Genomic DNA, 25,799 nt, shown 5'->3' with positions numbered 1-25,799 from the left:
TTATCAGTGTCTCAGCACGAAGAACTTTCGCAATGGTGCATACTCAGGGAGAACACTTATACCTTGAAATTTAGTGAGAGATCATCTTATAATGCTACCGTCAATCAAAGCAAAATAAGATGCATAAAGGATAAACATCACATGCAAACAATATAAGTGATATGATATGGCCATCATCATCTTGTTCTTGTGATCTCCATCTCTGAAGCACCATCATGATCACCATCGTCACCGACGCGACACCTTGATCTCCATCGTAGCATAGTTGTCGTTTCGCCACCTATTGCTTCTACGACTATCGCTACCGCTTAGTGATAAAGTAAAGCAATTACAGGGCGTTTGCATTGCATACAATAAAGTGACAACCATATGGTTCCTGCCAGTTGCCGATAACTCGGTTACAAAACATGATCATCTCATACAATAAAATATAGCATCACGTCTTGACCATATCACATCACAACATGCCTGCAAAAACAAGTTAGACGTCCACTACTTTGTTGTTGCAAATTTTATGTGGCTGCTACGGGCTGAGCAAGAACCATTCTTACCTATGCATCAAAACCACAACGATAGTTCGTCAAGTTAGTGTTGTTTTAACCTTCTCAAGGACCGGGCGTAGCCACACTCGGTTTAACTAAAGTTGGAGAAACTGACACCCGCCTGCCACCTGTGTGTAAAGCACGTCGGTAGAACCAGTCTCGCGTAAGCGTACGCGTAATGTCGGTCCGGGCCGCTTCATCCAACAATACCGCCGAACCAAAGTATGACATGCTGGTAAGCAGTATGACTTGTATCGCCCACAACTCACTTGTGTTCTACTCGTGCATATAACATCTACGCATAAAACCAGGCTCGGATGCCACTGTTGGGAAACGTAGTAATTTCAAAAAAATTCCTACGCACACGCAAGATCATGGTGATGCATAGCAATGAGACGGGAGAGTGTCATCCATGTACCCTCATAGACTGAAAGCGGAAGCATTAGAACAACGCGGTTGATGTAGTCGTACGTCTTCACGGCCCGACCGATCAAGCATCGAGACTACGACACCTCCGAGTTCTAGCACACGTTCAGCTCGATGACGTCCCTCGAACTCTGATCCAGCCGAGTGTCGAGGGAGAGTTCCATCAGCACGACGGCGTGGTGACGATCTTGATGTTCTACCGTCGTAGGGCTTCGCCTAAGCACCGCTACAATATTATCGAGGAGGACTATGGTGGAGGGGGGCACCGCACATGGCTAAGAGATCAAGAGATCAATTGTTGTGTCTAGAGGTGCCCTCCTGCCCCCGTATATAAAGGAGCAAGGGGGGAGGGGGCGACCGGCCAGGGAGGAGGAGCGCTAAGGGGAGTCCTACTCCCACCGGGAGTAGGACTCCCTCCTTCCTTGTTCGACTTGGAGAAGGGGGGAAAGAGGAGGGAGAGAGAGGAAGGAAAGGGGGGCGCCGCCCCCCTCTCCTTGTCCTATTCGGACTAGGGGGAGAGGCGCGCGGCCCTACCCTGGCCTCCTCTCCTCTTCTCCACTAAGGCCCACTATGGCCCATTAAGCCCCCGGGGGGTTTCGGTAACCTCCCGGTAAAATCTTGATTTCACCCGGAACACTTCTAATATCCAAATATAGGCTTCCAATGTATCAATCTTCATGTCTCGACCATTTCGAGACTCCTCGTCATGTCCGTAATCACATCTGGGACTCCGAACAACCTTTGGTACATCAAAACTCATAAACTCATAATATAACTGTCATCGAAACCTTAAGTGTGCTGACCCTACGGGTTCGAGAACTATGTATACATGACCGAGACACGTTCCGGTCAATAACCAATAGAGGAACCTGGATGCTCATATTGGCTCCTACATATTCTGTGAAGATCTTTATCGGTCAAACCACATAACAACATAGGTTGTTCCCTTTGCCACTGGTATGTTACTTGCCCGAGATTCGATCGTCGGTATCTCAATACCTAGTTCAATCTCGTTACCGGTAAGTCTCTTTACTCATGATGTAATGCATCATCCCGCAACTAACTCATTAGCTACATTGCTTGCAAGGATTATAGTGATGTGCATTACCGAAAGGGCCCAGAGATACCTCTCCGACAATCGGAGTGACAAATCCTAATCTCGAAATACGCCAACTCAACATGTACCTTCGGAGACACCTGTAGTGCTCCTTTATAATCACCCAGTTACATTGTGACATTTGGTAGCACACAAAGTGTTCCTTCGGTAAACGGGAGTTGCATAATCTCATAGTTGTAGGAACATGTATAAGTCATGAAGAAAGCAATAGCAACATACTAAACGATCAAGTGCTAAGCTAACGGAATGGGTCAAGTCAATCACATCATTCTCATAATGATGTGATCCCTTAATCAAATGACAACTCATGTCTATGGTTAGGAAACTTAACCATCTTTGATTAACGAGCTAGTCAAGTAGAGGCATACTAGTGACATTATGTTTGTCTATGTATTCACACATGTATTATATTTCCGGTTAATACAATTCTAGCATGAATAATAAACATTTATCATAAAATAAGGAAATAAATAATAACTTTATTATTGCCTCTAGGGCATATTTCCTTCAAGACTTGTCTGCCTGCGGCCCACGGCGTGGCTCCCCAGTGGCCCAGTATGACCCGTCTTCATCAACCAACACTCAAGACCCTCATGAGGGGCCATGCCTCACGAGGCGGACGACACAAGGCCTCCTCAGGAGCGGCCTCACCAGGAAGGCTGGCAAGGGAGGCGGAGAGATCAAGGCAAAAGGTACATCGTGAGGTTCCCGTGACGCAAGCCATGACGACCAAGGCCAGGCGGGCGCCAGCGCGCGCAGTGTCCTCGTTTCCCCTTTGGTGCTAAGGGGGCAAGCACATGCGCGGAGTACCGAGGCATCAGGCAAAGGTTTCCATATCAGTGCAACAAGACCAAGACCAGCAGGACGGAGGTCATCGTGGAGCCCAAGACGGCATCACCACTAGCGCCTTTGACAGACGAAGACCACCTTTAGGCAGGATAGCTTGTACTAGCTGTTCCCTTTCAAATTGGTCGTTGTTGGATCCCTTCCCGCTCGATATTTGGGGAGAGGACCAGGCCTCTATAAATAGGACTAGCCACCACAGTAGAAGGGGATCGACCCATCTCATCTGGACCGAGACCAGAACGAGTAGAACACTACACCAGCCCAAGAACACCTCTCCTCAGGAGGCTATTCTTCCCTTTTACTGTTCATCATCAGCCCAAGAGGCAATCCACCACCAGTCCACCACCACACAGGAGTAGGGTATTACACCACAACGGTGGCCCGAACCTGTATAAATCTTGTGTATCTTGTGTTGTGAGTTCATCGAGCTAAGCTTAGAGACCGCGTTGAGGCTAAGAGCGAGATTCGGTAGGGGGAAATCTTCGTGCGCACCCCAGTGTTCGAACCTCAAGGGTTTTGTCGGAACCCTGAATCCGACATTTAGCGTGCCAGGTAGGGGTGCGCCGGAGCTCTCCTTCCGTCAACCCGTACTCCGCCAACACCGCGCTTCGCCCTCATGGCGGACATCGCGCCTTCGGCCCCGGCGACCGATGCCAGTGCTAGGGCCAGGGGGCTCCGAGCCTTGGCCCCCGCCTTACGGCGGGTGTAGTGGTCGCCCAAGTTCAAGCCAGAGATGCCGCCGTGCTACGATGGCACGGCGGACCCGTTGGTTTTCCTGCTGGCGTATGAGGAGGCCGTCCTCAAGGCCGGGGGCGACGACAAGGTCATGGCCAACTGGCTTCCCATGGCCCTCACTAGCGTCTCGCGTGCTTGGTTGCTCAACTTGCCGGCGTCTTCTATGGCCTCCTTGGAGGAGTTGCGCGACCTCTTCCTCGCCCACTACGCAGCGTCGGCGCCCCCGATCGTCGCAACTTTCCTGGGTGGCTCGCAAGCGCCACCCTCAGACTGCCACACCAAGCCGCTCTTTTGCCAGATCAGCGCCGTCCTCGCGTGGCAAGGAGCTCCCCTGGGTTGGGTGGCGCCCAAGGCTGACCTGACCTTCAACTCGGAAGATCACCCCATCACCACCGCCTGCTCGGGTGTGCTCCTGATGCTCTGCGCGCCCACCATCTGCCAAGTGGCCGTCACCAAAACCCTCATCGACGGCGGTGTTGGCCTCAACGTGCTCTTGGTGGAGGCCTTCAACCTCCTCCACGTACCGCTGGAGCGGCTTCGACCCAGCAAGCCCTTCTCAGGCGTCGGAGGCGGTTCCTCCCGTTCCCTGGGGCAGACCCGCCTTCCCGTGACCTTCGGCACCCGCCACAACTACCACATGGAGCTGGTCAACTTCGACGTTGCTCACATCGGCCTCCCGTACAACGCCGTCCTTGGATACCCTGCCCTGGCTCAGTTCATGGCAGCAACCCATCCGGCCTACAACCTCATGAAGATGCCCGGAAGCAAGGGCGTCCTCACCATAGCTGGAGATACCAAGGAGGCTCTTGTGGCGCTTAAGCTTGCCCTTAAGGCCGCCGCGGCGGCGCAGCCTGCCGACACAGACGCCTCCAAGGCCAAGGAAGTTGCACCGACCAAAAATAAGCAGATGTTCACTCAGGATAAGGCGGAGACCAAGCAGGTGCCAGTTGAGGAAGACGGGTCCTCGGGAGCCACCTTCACCATAGGTGTCAACCTCGACCCCGACCAAGAGGAGGCGTTGGTGAGGTTCTTGCGCTTGAACAAGAAGGTGTTCGCATGGGAACCCAAGCAGCTAGCGGGGGTCCCAAGCGAGGTGATTGAGCATCACCTGAATGTGTGCCCCAATGTACACCCTGTGAAGCAGAAGGCAAGGCGGCAGTCCATGGAGAAGCAGGCCTTCATCATCCAAGAAACCCGCAAACTGGAGGCAGCGGGAGTTATTCGCGAGGTTCGCTACCCCGAATGGCTGGCAAACCCCGAAGGTTTTCCCTAGTAGTGTGCGCCGCCCTACACGTGCCTCCCCGCGCTCGAACGTGGCCGTCCCAGCCCGTGCGCGCACCGGCGCGGGAGTCCTGCCTTGGATCCCGCCGGGATGAGCAACCCGTGTTGCTGGAGCTCAGACGGGAGGAGGAAGTGCCCCTCCGCTGCCGAGGGAAAGATGACCGGTGGATCTGCGCTGGCGACAGCTAGGTTTTTGCCCCCCCTGGCCGCCCGCGGGAGCGACCCGAGAAGCGGAAGGAAGGAGCCAATACTACATGTAATAAATAGATATATGAAAAAAAATGAAAAACTCCTGAGATTGAAAGTGATCTTTGAAAGGAGTACTCATCAACTAGTGATTTCGAGGGGAAATCTTATATACCTTCACTTATTATCTCCACCTTCCCAATTTGGCGCATAGGGCGCTGTCTATGCCCTAACGCGTACCCCCATGCTGAATTGTTCGCACATGGGCCGGCGTAGTTTTTCCGGGATTTTCACGTGCATTCTCGCCTGGTATGGGAAGGTTCTATAACTTTTTCCTGAACCGAGTTTATTTTTTGTTTCCTCTTTTGTTTTTGTTTTCCTTGTTGTTTCTTTTCTGTTCTTCCTTTCTTTATTATTTTCTGCTTTTGTACTGTCTTTTCTTTTTTATTTCTTCACTTTTTTGCGTATTTTTTTTTAAATCCGTGAACATTATTTTGTTCATCAGATTAAAAAATGTTCATCGAATTCAAATTTTGTTCATCAAATTTAAAAATTGTTCACCAAATTAAAAAATAGTTTATCAAATTCAAAAAATGTTAATCGAAATAAAAAGTTCACCAAATTCAAAATGTGTTCACATTTTCTTTAAAAAAATCATCCTATTCAAAAAAATATTTGGTTTTTCAAAAAAATCATTTAATTCTAATTTTGTTCATCCATTTTTCAAGAAAGAATGTTCTTGAATACAATTTTTGTTCATCAAGTTCAAAAAATGTTCATCGGATTTTGAATTAGTAAAAAACAAATTAGAAATTTATGTTTTTTAATTCATAAACATTTTTTCAATATGTGAGCTTTTTTTAAATCATTAGTTTTTTTCTAAATCACAAACATGTTTTGATTTCTGCAACATTTTCCCAAAAATCATTTTTTCCGCCATAAAATTTGAACATTTTTCATATTCTGAATTGTTTTAAAGAAGAAAAAACAAGGGGGGGGGGGGGGTTAAAAACGAAAAATACGGCATAAAAAAACTGGGGCGCCCAACCCCGCTTATGGGCTGGCCCATGAGGTGCGCGCGGGAGGGGAGTGGGTGCGCGCTCGCATGTTCGCCAGCGCCCCACACGCGAAATAGGAGCTCCTGGCATGTATGGCGCTCGTGATCGAGGTAGCGCGTACCCCTCCCTTTTTATTTGTTTTCTTTTCTGTTTTCCTTTTTTTGCGATTTTTTTCAAATCCACCACTTTTTGTGTTCATCAAATTCAAAAAATGTCCATTGAATTTAAATTTAGTTCACCAGGATTTTAAAAAAGTTCATCAAAATATAAAATTTGTTCATCCTTTCAAATTTGTTTGTCATTTTCAAAAAATGTTCATCAAATTCGCAAAAGGTTTGAGTGAATGCTAAAATTTCTATGAAATGTAGCACAAGAAATCTTTAGAAAAAATATTATAAAATTCAAACCCAAGAAATCAAACATCTAAAAAAAATTCAATCATGTTAAACTTTTTATAGGAAATATTTCTATATTTCTATCTTTTTATTTTTAATGAAAAACCTTTGAATGAAAGAGGCCCTTAGAGAGTCTTTTCTCCTTGTTTAAACATTACAACTGGCTTTGCGCATCGCGCAGCCCATGCTCCTCTTTGGATCTGATGAGGTGTTTTTATCACCAACAAATTATTAAAGAATTGCGATCTGTTGGGGCGTGTTTTTCAGGCTAACTCATCCTATACTAAGACTAGCTAACTGTCCGTGCATTACGACATGGACATACATATTCTAGGGGGTTCAACACGAATCATGGCTCATATATACCTTCACCTATTATCTCCACCTTCCCAATCCAATCTCACCACCTATGTAAAGGGTCCATCCTCGAAAGTGCTATTCTGAGCTCGAGCTCAGATGCACTCGCTATCCCCATCGCTCGTTTGCCTCCAGATTCGCACTTGCCCATGTATCTGGCAGTGTATTTCAACTAGTATATTCGTTCTTATTTCAGTCCCTGGCCCATAGCACCTATCCTAATTAATGTGACGCCCGCCGACGAACATGTGAAGGCTCAGACGCGTCGACATGTTCTGGTCCACGGCTCAGACGTCGTACTCTAACGACGACCGTCTGACTCGGCCCATTTAGTACCCCACCTCCCACGCTCCACGCAAGATTCTCGCCAGCCGCCGCCCCCATCTGATTCAGGCAAACTCAAACGCAAATCTGAGGGAGTATGTATTTAAGCTGCCTACTCACGCTGACAACCTCATATAGCTGCAGAATCATATGCGTGCTCAGAAAAGGCTGCACTGCTCTATATTTAACATTACATCAGACATACGGTAAATAGTATAGTTCATAATTAAAGAGATGAGTAGCATTAAGCATTGATCGACAGTCGTAAGTTGAGAAAGAGAGTGCAAGGTGCCCAAGTTTCAAGTCGAAGATTAGTTTGACCTCACACAAGGTGTCCCAGCAACCATTGACAAACACAACAAAAGGATGAGCTTCACGGCGACATTTCTCCAGCACCAGCTTCACAACTTGTTAGAATTATCATCTCCGCCGGAATCTTCACAACGATATTCTTTGGGCTTTCTTAATAACTTGACTGAAATTAAATAAAAACATGTTAGTGAAGATAGAAAACTTGATGAAAACTAACAAGAAATGGGTAACATAATTAGAAAGTAAATATCATAGCTTTCTAAAACTATAATAGGAGCATGCTAGAGTGTACAGTAAGTCAGCAATAACGTACACTATCATGGCTCGTATCTCGAAATCCACTGCAAATAGAACATAAACTACAGTGTCAACTATCGATCAAAATTGATTTATTCTAAAATGACATGTCACCTCTAGCCTCATTCCACTATAGGGTCCAGAATGCATCAAATAAAATGAAAAGATTCAGATGAGAGCTCCCTATGAAGAAGGGGTTTAGCTGGTGGTGCTATCTCTACTATACAGAGCTGTATTTTGACAAACTATTGCAAGTATCTTATTTGGTGCCTTCATCATACACGAACAATGTGAGAAAATGCAGGCAGGGACAAACAGATCGAGGGGTTAACCAGCCAATGCAACATGATTTGTACTTATATATGGTGTGAATGCATAGTAAACAGATTTCCATGTGAATGATAGAGATTATAAAACACTGTAGCATGGCATGGCATATTTGTGAAACAGTACAATATGTGCGCCTATAGTAAATTTGCTAAAGTTAGAGAGCACTGGAGAAATCTATCTTCCTATTTCACAGTTTTGGAATCTGCAGTGACAAACAAAGAAGGACTCGATGGTTAGTTAGCAATACCTAACCATGAGTTCAATTAGAGCGCAACACACTTGGAGCTGGTAGGACATCTCTAGATGATATGTGTCTCCTAATTAAGATGAGTCCCATGTTTTTCTTATTTGTTTTTACTCACCAATTAGTAGATTCATCGGGCGGTGCAAACTAAACTAAAACCAAACAGCTAGCGGAAGTAACTACCATTCCTGTACTGAACAAATAAAAGCCTATGAACAAAGCTAGCTAACTGGCACCAAACTGCAGATATCCTCTGAAAATTGGACAACATTTATACACACAAAAAGGGGATACAACAGGTATGCACTATTTCTCATTCTTCTTTTCCCAGAAAACAAGTAACAGTGCACATGAATTCCACCAAATACTACTGCTACAGCAGTGCATGCATTTGGTGAAGAGCTGACAGGACCATGGATCTATGATCTATCTACATCTAACCCCAGTGCATGTACATCTCATCTTATCATATCTGATCTCGGTGATCTGGTTGGTGCAGTTGCTTACCTCCTCAATCAGAGTGGATCTAGGAGAGACAAATCACAAAAGCTTAACCGCCGGAACATCAGGAAAGCCATCGCCGTTGGTCGCCTGTTCTTCCACTCCCTCCCTCCCATGCTTCTGAACTTCCAAAATGATGTCTGCGTCAGGGAAGAACTCGCCCTGTATTCAATCCACGCCTACCGCCCTTTGACGGAAAGCGACCTTTCCAAGCCACAGATCAAACAGAAATCAAGGAACTTGATCAAGGCTCACCTCATATGCTTCACCCAGCAAGTTAAAGTAGTACCTAGCACCAGAGTAACATTTTCAGCTGGGTTTTACACAAACAATGCAGTTTGGGGTGTCCTGCTAGGAGCAGCTGCACCAATTCTCAACCTGAAAGGGATTATATATGATTTGTATCAACCAAATTGATAAACTACCATCTAGTTGCAGTTCAAACTACTAACTCACATAAAGCCTAATTAGATTAGATTAACCGCTTTAAACATAAGTCCTCACACTAATGCATATCATACTATGGATTACTGCCATACCAAAAATTTAGCAAACACTGCACGGCCACAAACAGACTGAAAATATGTTTACTGAAATTCTTCATAGCACAGATCAAATTTTAAATTTAGTTCCCCTAACCTATTACTCCAACACGGAGTCTGAGGATTCATCTTCCCCGTAGAGAGCTCAGAATATGGAAGCGAGTTGTCCCTTCACACTGCTGCCATACTGCAGATTCGCCCATCTTCGCTCATCGCCGCCGGTGCAGAGATGCCACGCATATCCGCCCATTGCCGCTTACACTCGTGTGGACCAGAAACAACACCTCCACCACCGTCCGCCGGCGAACCTTCCGGCAGCAGACTCTCTCCTACCTCCTCAATCAGCGTGGATTTGTGGCACAGAAAGCAAATAAACCCCAACCCTCTGAGCTCCGCCCTTCAAATCGCACGCAAAGTTTGCAAAAAAAACGCACTCATACCTTCTGATTGGCTGCATAGGGAACTCCATTAGCGTTGGTCGCCTGTTCTCCAACTTCCTCCCTCTCTCCCTCATCAGATACCGAAAATGGCGGCCACGTTGGGGAAGAATAGCGTGGGTCTGCATTCGTTTCGAGGCTGCCGCCCTTGACGGAAAGTGATATCTGAGCCACGGATCAGACAGACAAATACGATTCTGGGCCACGGCTCAGCCCGTCATCCGGTGACGGCCGCCAAGCAGCTGGCCCACCTCTCGCCCTGACACACATATGTATTCCCGCACAGTGCGCAATTACCAGCACTTCAAAACGAACTGTATAAAGAATTGGCCCATATCCCTATGCATTAGCTAACGCCCAAGATATCAAGAGCATATGAGCTCGAGACCAGTTACTTCCGTCCATCCTTGACAACATTCATAGGAAGATTTAGTATTATCAAATGTTATACCCTAATGGATTATCCAAGACCTCGGTTGGATATTTTATTTCCTTGTAATTTGGGGAACCTAAATCCAAGAGTGTACACTTTAATATGCCAAACAAAAAATGATCCATTTCCATATCACTGCAAGATGCTACAAATTTGGAATATATATGGGTGAAAAAAACAAGAAGCAAGTTGAGTGAGGGAATGCATAGGATAAAGAAAGGAAAAATACCGATTTAGTTTGTATTATTACAAGTTACTCTATGTATGTTTGTCGATGGTGAAACCCTCGCCATCTAAGGTTCAGGAGAACCCCTTTTATGATTCAGCCATGGGCTAAGAATTCCATGAACTAAATAAGTAGTGACACAAGCGATTACCCAGGTTCAGGCCACCCAAAGGTGTAATCCCTATTCCTGCTTAATGAATGTTCGATGGATTATGGTATAGCAGATTAAAAGCTCGAGATGAGTGCTCATGGTTGATACAGATGGTGCTCGGGAATGTTTTAGCTACCCCAAGCACCCTTCTCCTTCTTCCTTCATTCTCTTACTTCTTCACTAGTAGTGGCTATCAAAGAGTTCGATCCCCCTCTAATGGCCATGCCCCTCTCCTTATATAGTGTTGGGGAGATCCCAATGGCCTCCCACACACAAGATACAAAACGATTTAGTCGTAGTTCTCTTGCGTCTGCCTCGGTACTTACCAAGGAAGGGAGGCCAATGATAGCCTAGAACCTGCACGTCATCAGGCGAGGGATGCTCCTAGTCGCCGACGTCCTTCTAGGGCCCATGTGTCATCATCTTGACTGACAGAATCACAATACTGCATGCGCTATTTAGTAAAAAAAAGTGATTATGTGTAGTCTTGTCAGTGTGATAGGTGATAAACTCTTAAAAACACTATTAATATGCAATATGTGATGGGTTACCGTAGATAGCATGTTTGGCATTTAACGCGCTGGTCGACCATGCCCTGATATTGCATAAAATGTGATGTGAGAAGGTTTGTTTTGCCTCACAAGGTTGCTTGCGCCCGAGGTAGCCATGCCCAGAGGCTTTGGTCGTGCTCAGGGTCCTATTAGTGCTCGGGAATGCATCAAGGTGCTTCTGCTTCTTCGTAACTCTGTCAGATGTCGTGCTTGAGGCACCATTCATTTTCTGGTTGTTCCTGTCACACATACAATGCTCGGGGCACACATTCCCTTGATGCTTGGGACACCTACTTCTTTGGTGCTCGGGGCAACCAAACCTCCAAGCCCTTTGTGTCTTCCCGATGACTTAATCTTTTTTATGCAGATAGATCTTTGGGAGGCCCACTCCACCATGTTTTGGGAATCCCCGAAATCCCTTTTCCCATTACGTCGACAATGTTGTTTTCTGTTTTGAGCGAATGAGTAGAACAAGAAAATGAAAGTACCAATTTGATTTAAAATATTTTAAGTAACTCATATTCTTTTTGCTTAGGTTAAGAGTATAGAAAATAATAATAAAAGAATAGAGGGCGTGGAGAGAAAAAAATATAATAAAGGATCTGGAGGAGTTGATGCGAACAAGTCTGCCCGACACTTATTTTGGGACGAAGAGAGTACTGTTTTTTTCGGACAAAGGAGATCTGCTGGAAACTGGAGATGCTCTGAGATCGCCGCCGCCTCCTCTCCGAGTGTGGGCCACCTATGCTGCGCGCCGCCGCGAACCCTCCCCTGGGGTGAGGCCGGAGCGCCCCCCCCCCCCGCGTCGCTCGTCTCGTCCGCGCAAGACTTTGGTGGGTCTCCGTTCTCAAACCCTAGCTGCTGGTAGTACGAAGGCCGCGGCTTCATACCCTCGTCTTGGAGTTTCTGGTCGCCACCCCAAGGTCGAGCCGTCGCCAACGTTCTTTCTGATTGGTACATCCCTGCCCCCTTCTCCATATTTTTCCGTTCCATCGGACCATGGCCTAGGTTTAGGGTAAGGGGACTCAAATCCCCTTCCGAAGACAAGGGTTTTCCAGTCTGCATTTGTTCTTGATTGGAAATTGCTCCCCTGAAGAACAATGTATGATGTCCTGGTTTAATAAAAGTTGAAATCCAAGCAAAATTTCTGTTTTTTCACTTGACTGGTATCTCTATTTTCTTGTGCTGACACATAACTACAGTAGCTTACATCGATGCCCTGTTTTGGTCCTTTTTGTTAGTTGCTCCCAGTTGCGACTTCTGTCATGCAATGATTAACCTCTTGTCAACCATCTAGCATCCAATGCTGACAATTGCTCCGCACCTCATCCTATACACATCATCTAGATATTTGATTTGATGTACATAAATAAATGCTGAATTCGTAAGGACAAATTACTGTGCAATAGCTCTAAAGTTATGCCACCTAGTGAGTAACTGTTACCTGGAGTACTTAGTCTTGGCGTTTTTTTCCACACTTACAGGCATAAAGCCATGGATAGGGAAAGGAAGGAGCTGAGGAAGAGGAGGACATCGGGCCATTTGAGGTATCCTGAACTTAAGAGGCAGAAGCAACGTAATCCTTATGTTGCTGCTAGATCTACCTCTCCTGACTGCAATTTCTGGGACAACAGACAAAAAGAGCTATATGATCAGTTCTGTCATGAGAAGAAAGTGTTTAAGCATAGATTTGTGGAGTGGTCGGATATAGCTGATGCTGAAACTTGCCCTTTTGATTTGTCCACTAAGTATGAGGATCTTGGTCTCAAAGGTCTAACCAGCAACAATCCATCTTGGGTTTGGAATGAAGACGTCGTGAGACAATTTTATGGCACCCTTTACGTGGATCCTGATCGCAGGGAAATGCATTTCATGATAGGCTCACAGCATTGTTTTGCTACCAAGGAAGATCTTGAAAAGGCCTTGCTGATTGAGCCTAGAGCTGGCAGCCTTGTTTTGCACACATGGGATGATTTTGATGTTTATTCTCTCTTTCGAGTACCTAATCCCGACATTGGTCTAGTTAGAGATCTTAAAACTGAAGTTGATCTCATCCAAAGGATAAATCGACATACAATTTTTCCTAAATCAGGAAATCGAGGTGGATGCACCACCATGCTTCTCAAGCTTGCCTATGCCATTTACCACGGAAAGCAGTTTGACATTGCTCATTTCCTCCTCAGTGAGATGTGTGAGGCCATTGATACTGTAAATCATGCACTGCCATATGCACCTCTTATATTTTGTCTTCTTCGCCATCTGAAGTGTGACCTTACAAACATTGATACCAAATGCTGCCTCAAGAAGTACTCCCTGCACCTTGCAAGCTTGAATCGTGAACAACGTGCTGCCTCAGCTGAGCATGAAGTTATAGAGGTGCAGCACCAGCAGCCCATGTCCTATTCTCATCAGCCACCGCAACCAGTTAATCCTGAACCAGTTAATCCTGATTCAACGGTTGCCAGCAATGCTCAACTTTCAAAACTGATAGAGGGGTTGCACGAGAAAGTTGTGAAAGGATTCGAGGCAATTGAGAAGCGACTTTACACAATGGAGGTTCTCTTCTCAGTCTTATCTTCAGAAGTTAGTGAGATGAAAGCTTGTATGCTTGATCCTTGTCATGCGCTGAACGGCGACAAACAAAAAAGGGCACAAACTGAAGCTCATCAAGGTGGCGATGGTCCTTCTGCAGCAGCTGATCCATAGCTTCCCTACCTGTCTTGCTGGACTTGGCTAACTTTCTTATGTCAGCAGAAGAGTTTATGTTGTACCCTGTTTTCGGTAGTAAAATCTATGCTATATTTTATTGTAGTGACAGGAAACTAGTACTTCTGGTGATATATCTTGAGCTACCCTGTTTTTGGTTTGTTTTTGTGGTTATAATTTTTTTGTTGTAGTGACAGGGGCGCTACTTCTGCTGGTAAATTTAATAAACTAGATGATACCCCGCGCGTTGCTGCGGGAGTCGGTTGCAATATATTTCAATGAGATTTAACTGTGTGGAATATAAATGTTTATAGATTAATAACATGTGAACCAAAATTAAAAATACATACGACTTGCTATATTTGATTATGTATAGTTGTAAAATATTTATTGAATATAAATAGAATAATAGAATGGAAAAAAATTCCCCATGCATTGTAGAATGTGGTGGTTTTTTTTTTTCTCATGCATGGTGGCATGTTGAGGTGGGCATTATCCCATTCATAATTGTATGGTGATGTGGCATGCTTGCATGTTGAGATAAATAAGTTAGTGGGGATAACTCTCTTAGGTATATAAGATAAAATGAGGAGAGTTTGATTGATAAGAGAACTGGAGAAAGCACAGCGAGTACAAGGGAACTTCCGAATACAAGTAGCACTTCCACAACCTAGTAGGGTTAATCTTATCAATGCTGAGCTTAATCCAGATGAAGTCACTTACATTTTAAGACTAAGCTAGGTCAAACTAGCCCTTAGGAGTGCTCACGGATGCCCTTTATTTATTTATTTGTGGGCAATTATTTTTGTTTCTGAACTTTGCTTGCTAACTCATATTCTGCTCAGTTAATGGATGCCCTTAGGAATGTTGCTTGATGTTTGTTTGCACAGTTACTACAACTACTGATAGAGCTCAGATTCTGCTAGCTGCCCAATCTATGGACGGCAATCTTAGGTGGTAGCGGAAGGCGATCTGAAGCTGTTCCAGGAGCAGAATCTTCCCAGCTTTCTCCTCTCCCTATCAGTAGAGATGTCAAGTGATGAAAGGCCACCAGAGTCTAGAATGGTTGCTGGTATTATCCTTAAGAATTCGTTGGACACAACGGATTCTGCAAAGAAAGAGCTGCTGATTCAACAGAGGGTCACCCTGGATCCATCTGTCAAAGTCAAAGATTAAGGAGTCATTGTTGAGAACACTAGAATTTTTAATGCCTCATGCGAGGCAGGCCTCATCACAAGTCATTTCAAAGGTTGCATCCATTGAGACCTCATTGCCAAATTACTGGGCAACATGGCACAGCACGGCGCATCTACTGCAGTGCAGCAAGGAACACTAGAGGTGCTGGGGTATGTCTGTGAGGAGTTTCCTCCTGAGCACTTGGAGCAGGATCAGTGCCTGCTGTTGTTCAGTGAAGTGAATCAGGCAGAGCTAAGTGTTGAAGTCTGTCTTTGCAGCAGTTAAAGTTCTACTCCCTCCGTTCCTAAATACTTGTCTTTCTAGAGATTTCAACAAGTGACTACATACGGCGCAAAATGAGTGAATCTACACTTTAAAATATGTCTACATACATCCGTATGTTGAGTCCATTTGAAATGCCTAGAAAGACAAGTATTTGGGAACGGAGGGAGTATATAACACTCTTGATTTTGCTGAAAGCAACTTTGCAAACGTTATGGGGAGGAGCTATATAGTGAAAGTAATTTGTGATACTGTTGTATCTTAAGATGTGGAGATCAGGCATACAGCTTTTGAACTGCGAGCACTGTCAAAGGAGATGAGGAACCAGTTGCAGTTCAAGCTATCAAGTTATGGAGAACTGTTTGTGATTAAGAGTTTAAACTCCAAGAAGATGATGCGAACTCTAGTGTAATTTAATGCTTCATTGAAAAGGCCGTCCCTTTACTTGTTCCAATGCTGCTCGAAACTCTGTTGAATCAAGAGGGTTATCATGAGCACGCTGACAATGTGCGGAACATTTCCATGAGTGGTGCAAAGTGCCTTGGCGTCATCGCTAGAACTGTTGGTGATGCAATTGTCCCTCTTGTGATGCCATTTATTAAGGTTAACATCACAAACCTGGATTGGCATTGTCGCGAGGCAGCTACTTTTGCATTTAGCTCTATCCTTGAAGGTCCCTCTGTTGAGAAGCTTACCCCCCTGATGCAGGCTAGACTTGATTTCTTGTTCAACTCAATGAAAGATCCAAACAACCAGGTAAAAGTCTCCACCGCGTGGACCCTTCAATGGATGTTTGAGCTTTTGCATTCTCCAGCCAGTGGAATTCCAGTTATAACAAATGCAAACCAATCATGACTGTTGCTGGAGAGTAGCAAGATGTTTCAAATGTGGCCAAGAATGTCTGTGGATCCATATGTTGTTTTGTCCAAGGTTATGAAGATGCTGAGTCAAGCTCATCTCTGCTTACACCCTATCTCCCTAATGTCATCGCTGTGCTCCTTTGTGCTTCAGATCGTGCTGGTACTACCCATTTGAGGCTTTGCACGTTTGCTTTTGAAGTGTCGAATGAGGTTATGAGAGTTAGCAATATAGCTGAAACTTCGAGCATTATAGGCCAGCTATGTCAGGGGATCATGAAAAGACTGAACCTGACATTTTAACTCCAAATACTCTTGCCTGGTGACAGGGAGAAGCAGAGTGATCTACAGGCTTTGTTGTGTGGTGTACTGCAGGTCATCATCCAGAAACAGAGCAACTCTGATGTGATGTCCGTAATTTCCCAGAGATCAGTTGATGTTTCTGTTTCCCTGTGTCTTTGCTTGCCCCAGTTCTGCTGTACATGAAAAACCAATGCTTGCCATTCGTGAAGTTGCTTATGGCATTCGTGAAGCAGGCTTGCAGAACTATACTAAATATGCTCCATTTCTGTATGGGTGATGGGTGATATTTGCCGTGCCGTTGAAGATAAAATTCAGCCTTTCTGTGATGTGATTGCATTATGCTTGTTCTTTTCAAGGATCTTGCAAGTTCAATGCTTCACCGGCCTGTCAGACCTCCAACTTTCTCATGCTTTGGAGACATAGCTCTTGCTATTGGCGAGAATGTCGAGAAATACCTGCAATATGCCATGCCAGTGCTTCAAGTAGCTGCCGAGCTCGTTGTTTTGGATTAGAGCAACGAAGATACGATTGTTCACCATAACCAGCTGAGACATGGAATATTTGAGGCTTACTCCGGCACTGCAGGGTATGAAGGGCCCAAAAGCTCAGCCATCTATTTCAGTTCACTGAAGCTGTCTACAAAGACCCAAGCAGGTGCACATTGTTTTCGCTGCTTTCTTTTTGTTATACGGGTATTGTGTTTTTCCCCTTATCATATATGTATGTGTCAGGGATGAGAGTTTGACAAAGGCTGCGGTTGCGGCCCTGGGTGATCTCGCAGACATACTTGGTCTGATCTCGAAAGATCTGTTCAAGATCCACCCCTTCCATGTTGAGCTCTTGAGCGAGTGCCTTAATTCTGACAGCGAAGTCAGGGAAATCACGTTATCGTCCCAGGGGGTGATAACTGGTGCCTGAAGCAGAGCTTTCTTAATACCAGAGATATTTTCCTTTCTCAGTTGTGACGAAGGTTTCTTTTGTGGATATGCCACTGATGAATGAAAGGCTGACACATATCGTCTTTACTAGTATCAGTGGTAGGATTCTTGTCCTAGGCTTCTTTTTGCGGTTTGTGTCTGACTGTCGAGTCGTTATGCATCACACTTGACAGGGGCCGATGGTGGCATGACCTAATGAGCGTGTTTGACTCGTCGGATCACCCTGTGCTGCTGATGTTACTGCTCGTCTTGTTGCTTTGCATATGTCAGGAGTAAGTATAAAGTGCTTGTACTGCTGGAGTTTTTGTTTGAGTTGATTCTCCAATTTTGGAGCTTGCCACCACGTACTGTATCAAGAGATTTCCATCTCTCGTTGTGGTGCTTACAATTCTTAATGCAATCAATTCATGCATGTTAATATTCAGCCATGCTTCAATCTCATAAGCACTCATGTTAGTCCAGTAATTTGCACTGCCTTGACACTGGATCCAGTTCGTGATATGTGCCACAATATGATTTTTCTTTTCATAGTAAAGCAGAGAAAGAAGGCAATTGGATCTCTAGTCTTTTGTTGGTATGGTGGCGAAACTGACGACAATATTGTTCTTCTAAATGGAGGAAACTAGCGCCACCTCATCCCCGCCAAACTTGACATGCCCAACCAATGTGCATAGTGTACCAACCACCTCAGGTGAATTGTTGGCATCAAGAGTGCTAAGCTCTGGTTCTTCAAGATGATATGTTATCTTGACATCTATCAGAATAAAATAAAATGGAATGGTGATGGTAACTGTTATACTGGTTCTGGAGAATATTAGGTAAATTTAATGTATATGAAGTGAAGCCTGGGTTTATCTCCATCTTGCGCGTTGACCTGTTGAAGCACACAAATAATTGTGCTAGATGGAGGAATTTCTCCATGATACATTTTTGCTACTAATAGAACTTATAAATGAGGAAGTGTTTACCATGATTGTCCACTTTGTTCTCTTCTTCCAGTTTCTATCTCTAGCAGCAAGAATCTTTTCTTTTCCTTCTCCTTTACCAAGAATATACAACTGAATCTTGTTCCGAAGAACTATATTCTCGATACTGTTTCTCTCTCTTTACTGGAACGGCTGCCAAAATAAATGAATGGTATTGGTAGCAGCTCAGATAGTCGTAATTTTGCAAGCGAAGCAAGCTTAACTTCAACTGATCACCGTAGCAGCCCAACGGCACAGCAAAGCGCGCCAGTGCTTCTATTATTATTGTATATATCCAAACACATACGGAGTAATCACTTACAAGGCACTGCGATAATCCGAAGTTCAAACTATCCAGAAATGTGGCAAAATTCTAAGCGCTCGTCAACTGAAGATGGAGATAGCCGCTCTGTTATGGTTCCTGTTCGAGATTATCCCAAGTTCAAAACTCTAAGTTGACTATCCATGTAATATACTTACTATATAATATACCCAAACACATGGTACAAAATCATCCACAAAACACTGCAGTAGTCTGAAGTTTAAACTATGCAGAAATGTGGAATCTCAAACTTATATGTGCTCTGCAATCAATGATGGCATCAAGATGTGTCTTCTTGTCATTCTCAGACCAAGTCAGTAGAGTCATGTGCGCTGGTGTACCAATTCCCCATTTTCAAAGAGAAGATGCATGTGGTGTACCACAAATACGGTAGAGCTTACAAGTAGAGGAAATAATATACTCCACATGTGGGATGTGTCTATATCAACCTGTCTATCAATTATTGTATTACTCGTCATAAACTTAATTTGTGATAATGTCAACGTAACTGACATCAGTACAGCTCGTCTATGATTATTTAGTGTGCAAATTGTGTTGAATTGTGAAGATAGCCGAGGATGCAAAAAAAATTCCTGAAACGGAGGCAAAAGATTTCCGTCGTCTATTAGTTAAGCAAAAAGGAGTTGCTTAATTAATTAGCGGAAAACCGGACTAAAATCGTCATAAACCGCCGAGTGGCACAATATAATACGCCACACACCTAAAAAAGGAGAGCCTCGTCAAGATACACTCCGGCTTCATTGTCGTCACACACACCTAAAAAAGAGGGCATCGTCAAGATACACTCTGGCATCATCCCCAACAGGTCATTGCTCTCCCTAATCACCGAGCAAGCGACTCCGACTTTGTCGAAGACGAACTTCGACCCAACCCTCACTATAGAGGCCGTGTGGAAGCACAAGAAGACTTGTGCCATATCCAGCCACGCGCACGGAGGGTAGTGCATCTCCGTCTCTGATGGAGAGCTCTAAAAGGAGAACCATGCACGGTTGGCGCCGCAGAAGATTACTGAACGGGCGGCCTACCACCTGTCCCGTCGCCACAGGGCCCCGCCGCCACATCTTCAACTTTACCGCAACAAAACAACCCGAGGTAAATCCCACAGACACGCCGGAGAAGAGTCAACTACCGCAACCATTGTCACACCTCCGACTTTGCCTCTGCCATCGTTGTCACAAAAGCCTCGACATCAACAACGACGCCTCCCCCTAGTCCCACTTGTCGATGCCCAGCTCCAAGGACGAAGCCCTCGAGAGGGGAAACAACGACAAGGCATTGTAATAGTTCAATAACACATGGTCTAGGGTTTCCCCCTGGAGCCGAATCCATGTGGGAGGGATGCAGTAGCGACGCAACAATGCCTCCAAGGTCTACGACGCCTGTAGCCGCCGCCATCGTGGATGATAGACCCAAGGCCACGACAAGGTCTTCACCCAAGCTCCCAACAAGCCCAACCAGCACATGAACTTATCCGGATATTTGACCATGCAAGTTTAGTTAATATAGTCATGCAAGTTGAATTGCAAGATTTGACTTTGCAGGATACGAAACGTGAACTTATCCAGACACATATATATTAAAAATAATAATCAACACCATCTACAATATATTACTCTCTTCGGACCAAGAGTTCCCCTCGTATTTTTCGGCCTAACATATTCTCTGAGTCGCCCACGAGATACTGTGTTGTGGCAAAATAGGCACGGCATTTGTGAGCACCTTCGAGATACTGAGCCGGCACAACATCTTGATATTGATTAAGTCACCACAAACGCCTCATATCGATGAAGTCGCCTTACTAGCTTTGTTAATTGTACAATATTTTAAATGATAATTGTGGTAGGTAATATTTTTTTAATTTTAGGAATAAATAACAACTGAAAATGAAGGTGCAAGTACAAATTGTTGAAAGTGTTTGCTTATGCTAATATTTTAGGAATAAATAAAAATGGTACATTGACAACGCAGTTTTACTGGCGCTAGGGTGCTGTCATTGCATCATTTTCAGACTATGTACTCTATACTGATCACATGCAGTCTGGTTGAAGAAAAATGAATATGGGCGACGTCGGCTGCTAGCTGGATCAATTAAAACCCAGAGAATTAGAAAATGGAAATGGATTGCTGGGCTTCTTCCGTCAGTCGAAGCACGGATGGTTGACTCCGTGGCCAGTGGCTACTAGAACATCTACAAGTACTCATCCAACTGACACTAGCGTTGAGCTGTCTCCCGCCCCGGCCTTGTAGAATCGCCTCTTAGTCAAACCAGAGCTCTGCACGCCGTTGAACATGCCAGGAGGGGGAGGAGCTCTGGCGGTGGACGCCGCCGGCGCGGCCTCCGGCTACAGCAGCGAGATCACGTTCACGGTGGTGATGAGCTGCCTCATGGCGGCCTCCGGCGGGCTCATTTCGGTTACGACATCAGTATTACAGGTCAGTCAGCGCTGGGATGAACTTCTTCTGCTCTGTTGGTTAGTTCTTCCTCTTCTCGCCAAGACGCTTAGCAAGGAATATGATCATGATTGGAAACAGCTAGCGTAGTATGTTACTCCCTCGGTAAAGAAATATAAGAGCGTTTAGAACATTCTAAACGCTCTTATATTTCTTTACGGAGGGAGTATCTGACAAGTACTGTAGTAAGTAATATGCTTTGTGAGAGCTAATAACTCCTGTGAATCCGGCCAAAAATGAATCATGGAAGATCTTCTTCAAGTTGTTTTCACTGAGATCCAGTCGAGGGTCCAGCTGACTTATAGTACTACTTGATTGTGAGTCATACATCCACCCGCAAAAAAAGAAAAAGAAAAAGAGAGATCGTGTTGATTGTGAGTCATCTAGTCGAAAGTCGAGGTTCTTCTTCTAGTACTGTACTTGATTGTGAGTCATATATACATCGTGTTGAATGGGTATGGGGTATCTGTCCTGATTGTCTTTGGACCTTTCGAGTTGATGGAGATATGGTAGAAGGTTTTTCATCTTTATTTATTTGTAGCAGAGACGACGAGTTATATATATGACGTCGTTTTAGCGGTCAAGAACATGACATCTTGCTATCTTGTCCTCTTAAATTCAAACTGAACTCTTGTGATGTATTGTAAATTAACGTGTGGACATTGATTGATGGAGATGGAGCTGGCGATAGAGTAGTTTGATGATCAAGTGGCCAACAAGTTACTCACGCGGTCAAAATTTAATTTCAGGTGGGTTGACGCAGATGCGGTCGTTCCTGGAGGCCTTCTTCCCTGAGATCATCGAGAAGATGGACAACACGCAGCAGGACGCCTACTGCATCTTCGACAGCCAGGTGCTCACCACCTTCGTCTCCTCGCTCTACCTCGCCGGCGTCTTCGCCTGCCTGGTCGCCGGCCACGTCACGAGGAAGGTGGGCAGGAGGAACTCCATGCTCATCGGCGCCTCGTTCTTCTTGGTCGGCGCCATACTCAACTGCGCCGCCGTCAACATCTACATGCTCGTCATCGGCCGCATCTTCCTCGGCTTCGCCGTTGGCTTCACCAACCAGGTGAGGGTCGTCCGTTAGCAAATTGATGGTCCCTCGTACAGATTTTTTGAAAAGTTAAATTTTAATCAAGTTCTTAGAGAAAAACATTCACATCCCGTATCCAAATATATATCATTGGTTTCATCATAAGATGTACTCCTTCTGTATAGTGATCTAAACGCTCTTATATTTCTTTATGGAGGGAATACTTTCATATTTATATACTTGATACTATAGATGTAAATAGTTCTCTATAATTTGGTAAAAGTTTACCATACTTACTTAAAAAAAAAGTATACGCACTCCATTATGAAACAGGTGGAGTACCATCTCATGTGCTTGCTCCATCAATTCATGCGCTTGGTCCATCCATTCCATCCATCGTAGAATAATGGTTGTGAGATTCTTGCAGTCTGCACCCGTGTACTTGGCGGAGATCGCGCCGGCGCGGCGCGTTCAGCGGCGGAGCCAGCGTAGAGCTATTGGGTTCAAGTGAACCGAATGAATTTACATGATGTGAACTCGATAAAATATATTAGTTGACCCCAACAAATACACCCCACGTGGAACAAAGGGCTCAAAAGGCAACAGCCCTCGAATCCATTCACATGCCTAAATCGTGAGTCCGTTTTGCTCGAAAAAGAAAAAGAAAACGCGAGTCCACAAACATGCAGCCACCCGCGGCATGCCTCATCTATCATCTACTTTTTTACATCGTCCGTTTATTCCTTTCTCTGACTCCCATTTCGTCTGTTCGTGTTGCTCAGCGACTCGACCGCCGCCGCATGTCCGTGGCAAGTAAGCGGCCATAGATCGACATCAGCAACAATTGAATCCCAAAACTTGAGGTAATTAGATTACATCACCGCATCTTCTCTATCGTTTCTATGTTCTATCTAGCCTAATACCCAGTACAATGGTGATTATTTTGCCCTAGTCTTCTAAAAAAATCTCCATGGACTTTGATTGATCAAGGCTATGGGGGTAAGGGTAATGTTATTAGCTTTCATAATGTGATAGTAAAAATATGTGATGTTTTGATGAATTAAGTTCAGTCAATTTAGGTTGCTCAGCAAACTGATCTTACAAAATAGCAAAATCGAATCCGGCTTAATGCTTTCATTGATTCAGTGAGATACTTGTTGTATTAAGGCTTAACTTTCCAAAGCCATGACGAGTCGGAAGAGTCAAAAAATAAGGAAAATTTCCAAGATTTGGTACACACTTTGGCAGACTAAAATAAAGCTATACGGAATCACTACAGGAAAATTCCGTTTTCCCGTGTGTTAGCCTATAAGCCGTGAGCTATTTATCGGGTACTTGGCTTATGTGTCCTCTAAACCGAGTGTGAGATAAATAATACCCGGCAAACAAAAAGCACTCGGCTTATAATGTCTTGTAAGCCGTATGCCCCGAAAAGCCCTCGGCTTCCATAATGCACACGGTATTTATACAAAAAAGCACTCGGCTTATAATGCACACTCGGCAAACATATTTGCCACGTGTCTACAATGAAGGTTGTTGACGGCGTCGTCACGGAGCAGTCTATAAACCGTGCGCCCCATCATGGCTCTCGGCTTATACGCCTTATAAGCCGAGTGCTTTCGTCAGACACACGGCTTACATGTAATATAAGCCGAGTGCTTCCTGAATACACTCGGCTTATCCTTTGCAAAAAATTTGCAAGAACATAAGTTTTAAAATGATTTTGGTTGCATATATATTTACCATTTAAATATTATTTCTTTTTTCTCTTTCACACTCATTCTATCCCGACAGTTTTCATGACCCTTATTTTCCTTGCCCTCAATTTTCCCATCTCTCTCCATTTATCCTTGAATATTATTTCGGCATGTCATCATGGTCTACTGTAACACAAACCACGAGGAGTTAACCCCGGTCAAACCCCTCTCGAGCCCAGTCAAAGGAGGTCGCGCAGGCCTTTGCAGATCGGTTCATCTCTGAAAGCCGTGCGAGGGAGAGTCAAAAGAGCACACCCACCAGCATGCGTCCCAAATATATGCATGAAAGTGTTGTGTGATGTATACATACCCAATGCAACATTTGATGCGAAACTTGCCTCATAAACACGAAAAATACCGCATAAAGGTTCTGCACCTGTAGAGGTGCTGCACTTAGTACTACCGGTGAGGAATCTTGAGAAGGTATGTGCACAAACTTGGTGTGGCATGTCACGATGACCTACCGTAACGCAAACCAAGTAGAGTTCACCCCGGTCAAACCCCTCTCGAGTCCGGTCAAAGGCGTAGATCGCGTGGGCCTTGTGGATTGACTCATCTCTGAAAACCATGCGAGGGAAGGTAGTAAGAGCACACCCACAAGTAGGTGGTCCAAATATATGCATGAAATGGTGGTGTGATGCTTAAACATCCAACACTCAACTTTGGTGTGGCATTTGCCACACAAACACGACAATCTTGTAGGAAGGATATGCACATACAGTGCTAGCATGGTCTATCTGTTGGGGAACGTAGCAGAAATTCAAAATTTTCCTACGAGTCACCAAGATCTATCTATGGAAAGACTAGCAACGAGAGAAGGAGAGTGCATCTACATACCCTTGTAGATCGCTAAGCGGAAGCGTTCAAGAGAACGGGTTGAAGGAGTCGTACTCGTCGTGATCCAAATCACCGGAGATCCTAGTGCCGAACGGACGGCACCTCCGCGTTCAACACACGTACAGCCCGGTGACGTCTCCCACGCCTTGATCCAGCAAGGAGAGAGGGAGAGGTTGAGGAAGACTCCATCCAGCAGCAGCACAACGGCGTGGTGGTGATGGAGGAGCGTGGCAATCCTGCAGGGCTTCGCCAAGCACCATGGGAGAGGAGGAGGAGGGAGAGGGGCAAGGCTGCACCAAGAGGAGAAGTTCTCGTGTCTATAGCAGCCCCAAACCTCAAGTATATATAGGGGAGGGAGAGGGTTGCGCCCCCATCTAGGGTTCCCCCCCCCCCCAAGGGGTGCGGCCAGCCCTAGATGGGGCTTGGGGAGGCGGCCAAGAGGGGAGAGAGGGGAGGCACCCACTAGGTGGGCCTTAAGGCCCATCTGGACTAGGGTTTGCCCCCTCCCACTCCCCCTTGCGCCTTGGGCCCCTTGTGGGGGGTGCACCAGCCCACCTAGGGGTTGGTCCCCTCCCACACTTGGCCCACGCAGCCTTCTGGGGCAGGTGGCCCCACTTGGTGGACCCCCGGGACCCTCCCGGTGGTCCCGGTACATTACCGATATCGCCCGAAACTTTTCCGGTGACCAAAACAGGACTTCCCATATATAAATCTTTACCTCCGGACCATTCCGGAACTCCTCTTGACGTCCGGGATCTCATCCGGGACTCCGAACAACATTCGGTAACCACATACAAACTTCCTTTATAACCCTAGCGTCATCGAACCTTAAGTGTGTAGACCCTATGGGTTCGGGAGAC

General features: G+C 45.3%; 1 protein-coding gene across 1 annotated transcript; it reads left to right on the top strand.

Moving 5' to 3' along the window:
* The first annotated feature begins 11,976 nt into the window (after positions 1–11,976).
* LOC123107976 (uncharacterized) lies at positions 11,977–17,991 on the top strand. Its single transcript, XM_044529854.1, has 3 exons — positions 11,977–12,245; positions 12,776–17,269; positions 17,347–17,991. The coding sequence occupies exon 2, from the start codon at positions 12,786–12,788 to the stop codon at positions 13,995–13,997; it is 1,212 nt and encodes a 403-aa protein (XP_044385789.1). The 5' UTR covers positions 11,977–12,245; positions 12,776–12,785; the 3' UTR covers positions 13,998–17,269; positions 17,347–17,991.
* The last annotated feature ends 7,808 nt before the right edge of the window (positions 17,992–25,799 follow it).

Source organism: Triticum aestivum, chromosome 1B (assembly GCF_018294505.1).
Source record: "Triticum aestivum cultivar Chinese Spring chromosome 1B, IWGSC CS RefSeq v2.1, whole genome shotgun sequence".
Taxonomy (NCBI): Eukaryota; Viridiplantae; Streptophyta; class Magnoliopsida; order Poales; family Poaceae; genus Triticum; species Triticum aestivum.
The sequence above is the reverse complement of the archived record's forward strand: the minus strand, read 5'-3'. Positions and strand labels throughout refer to the sequence as shown.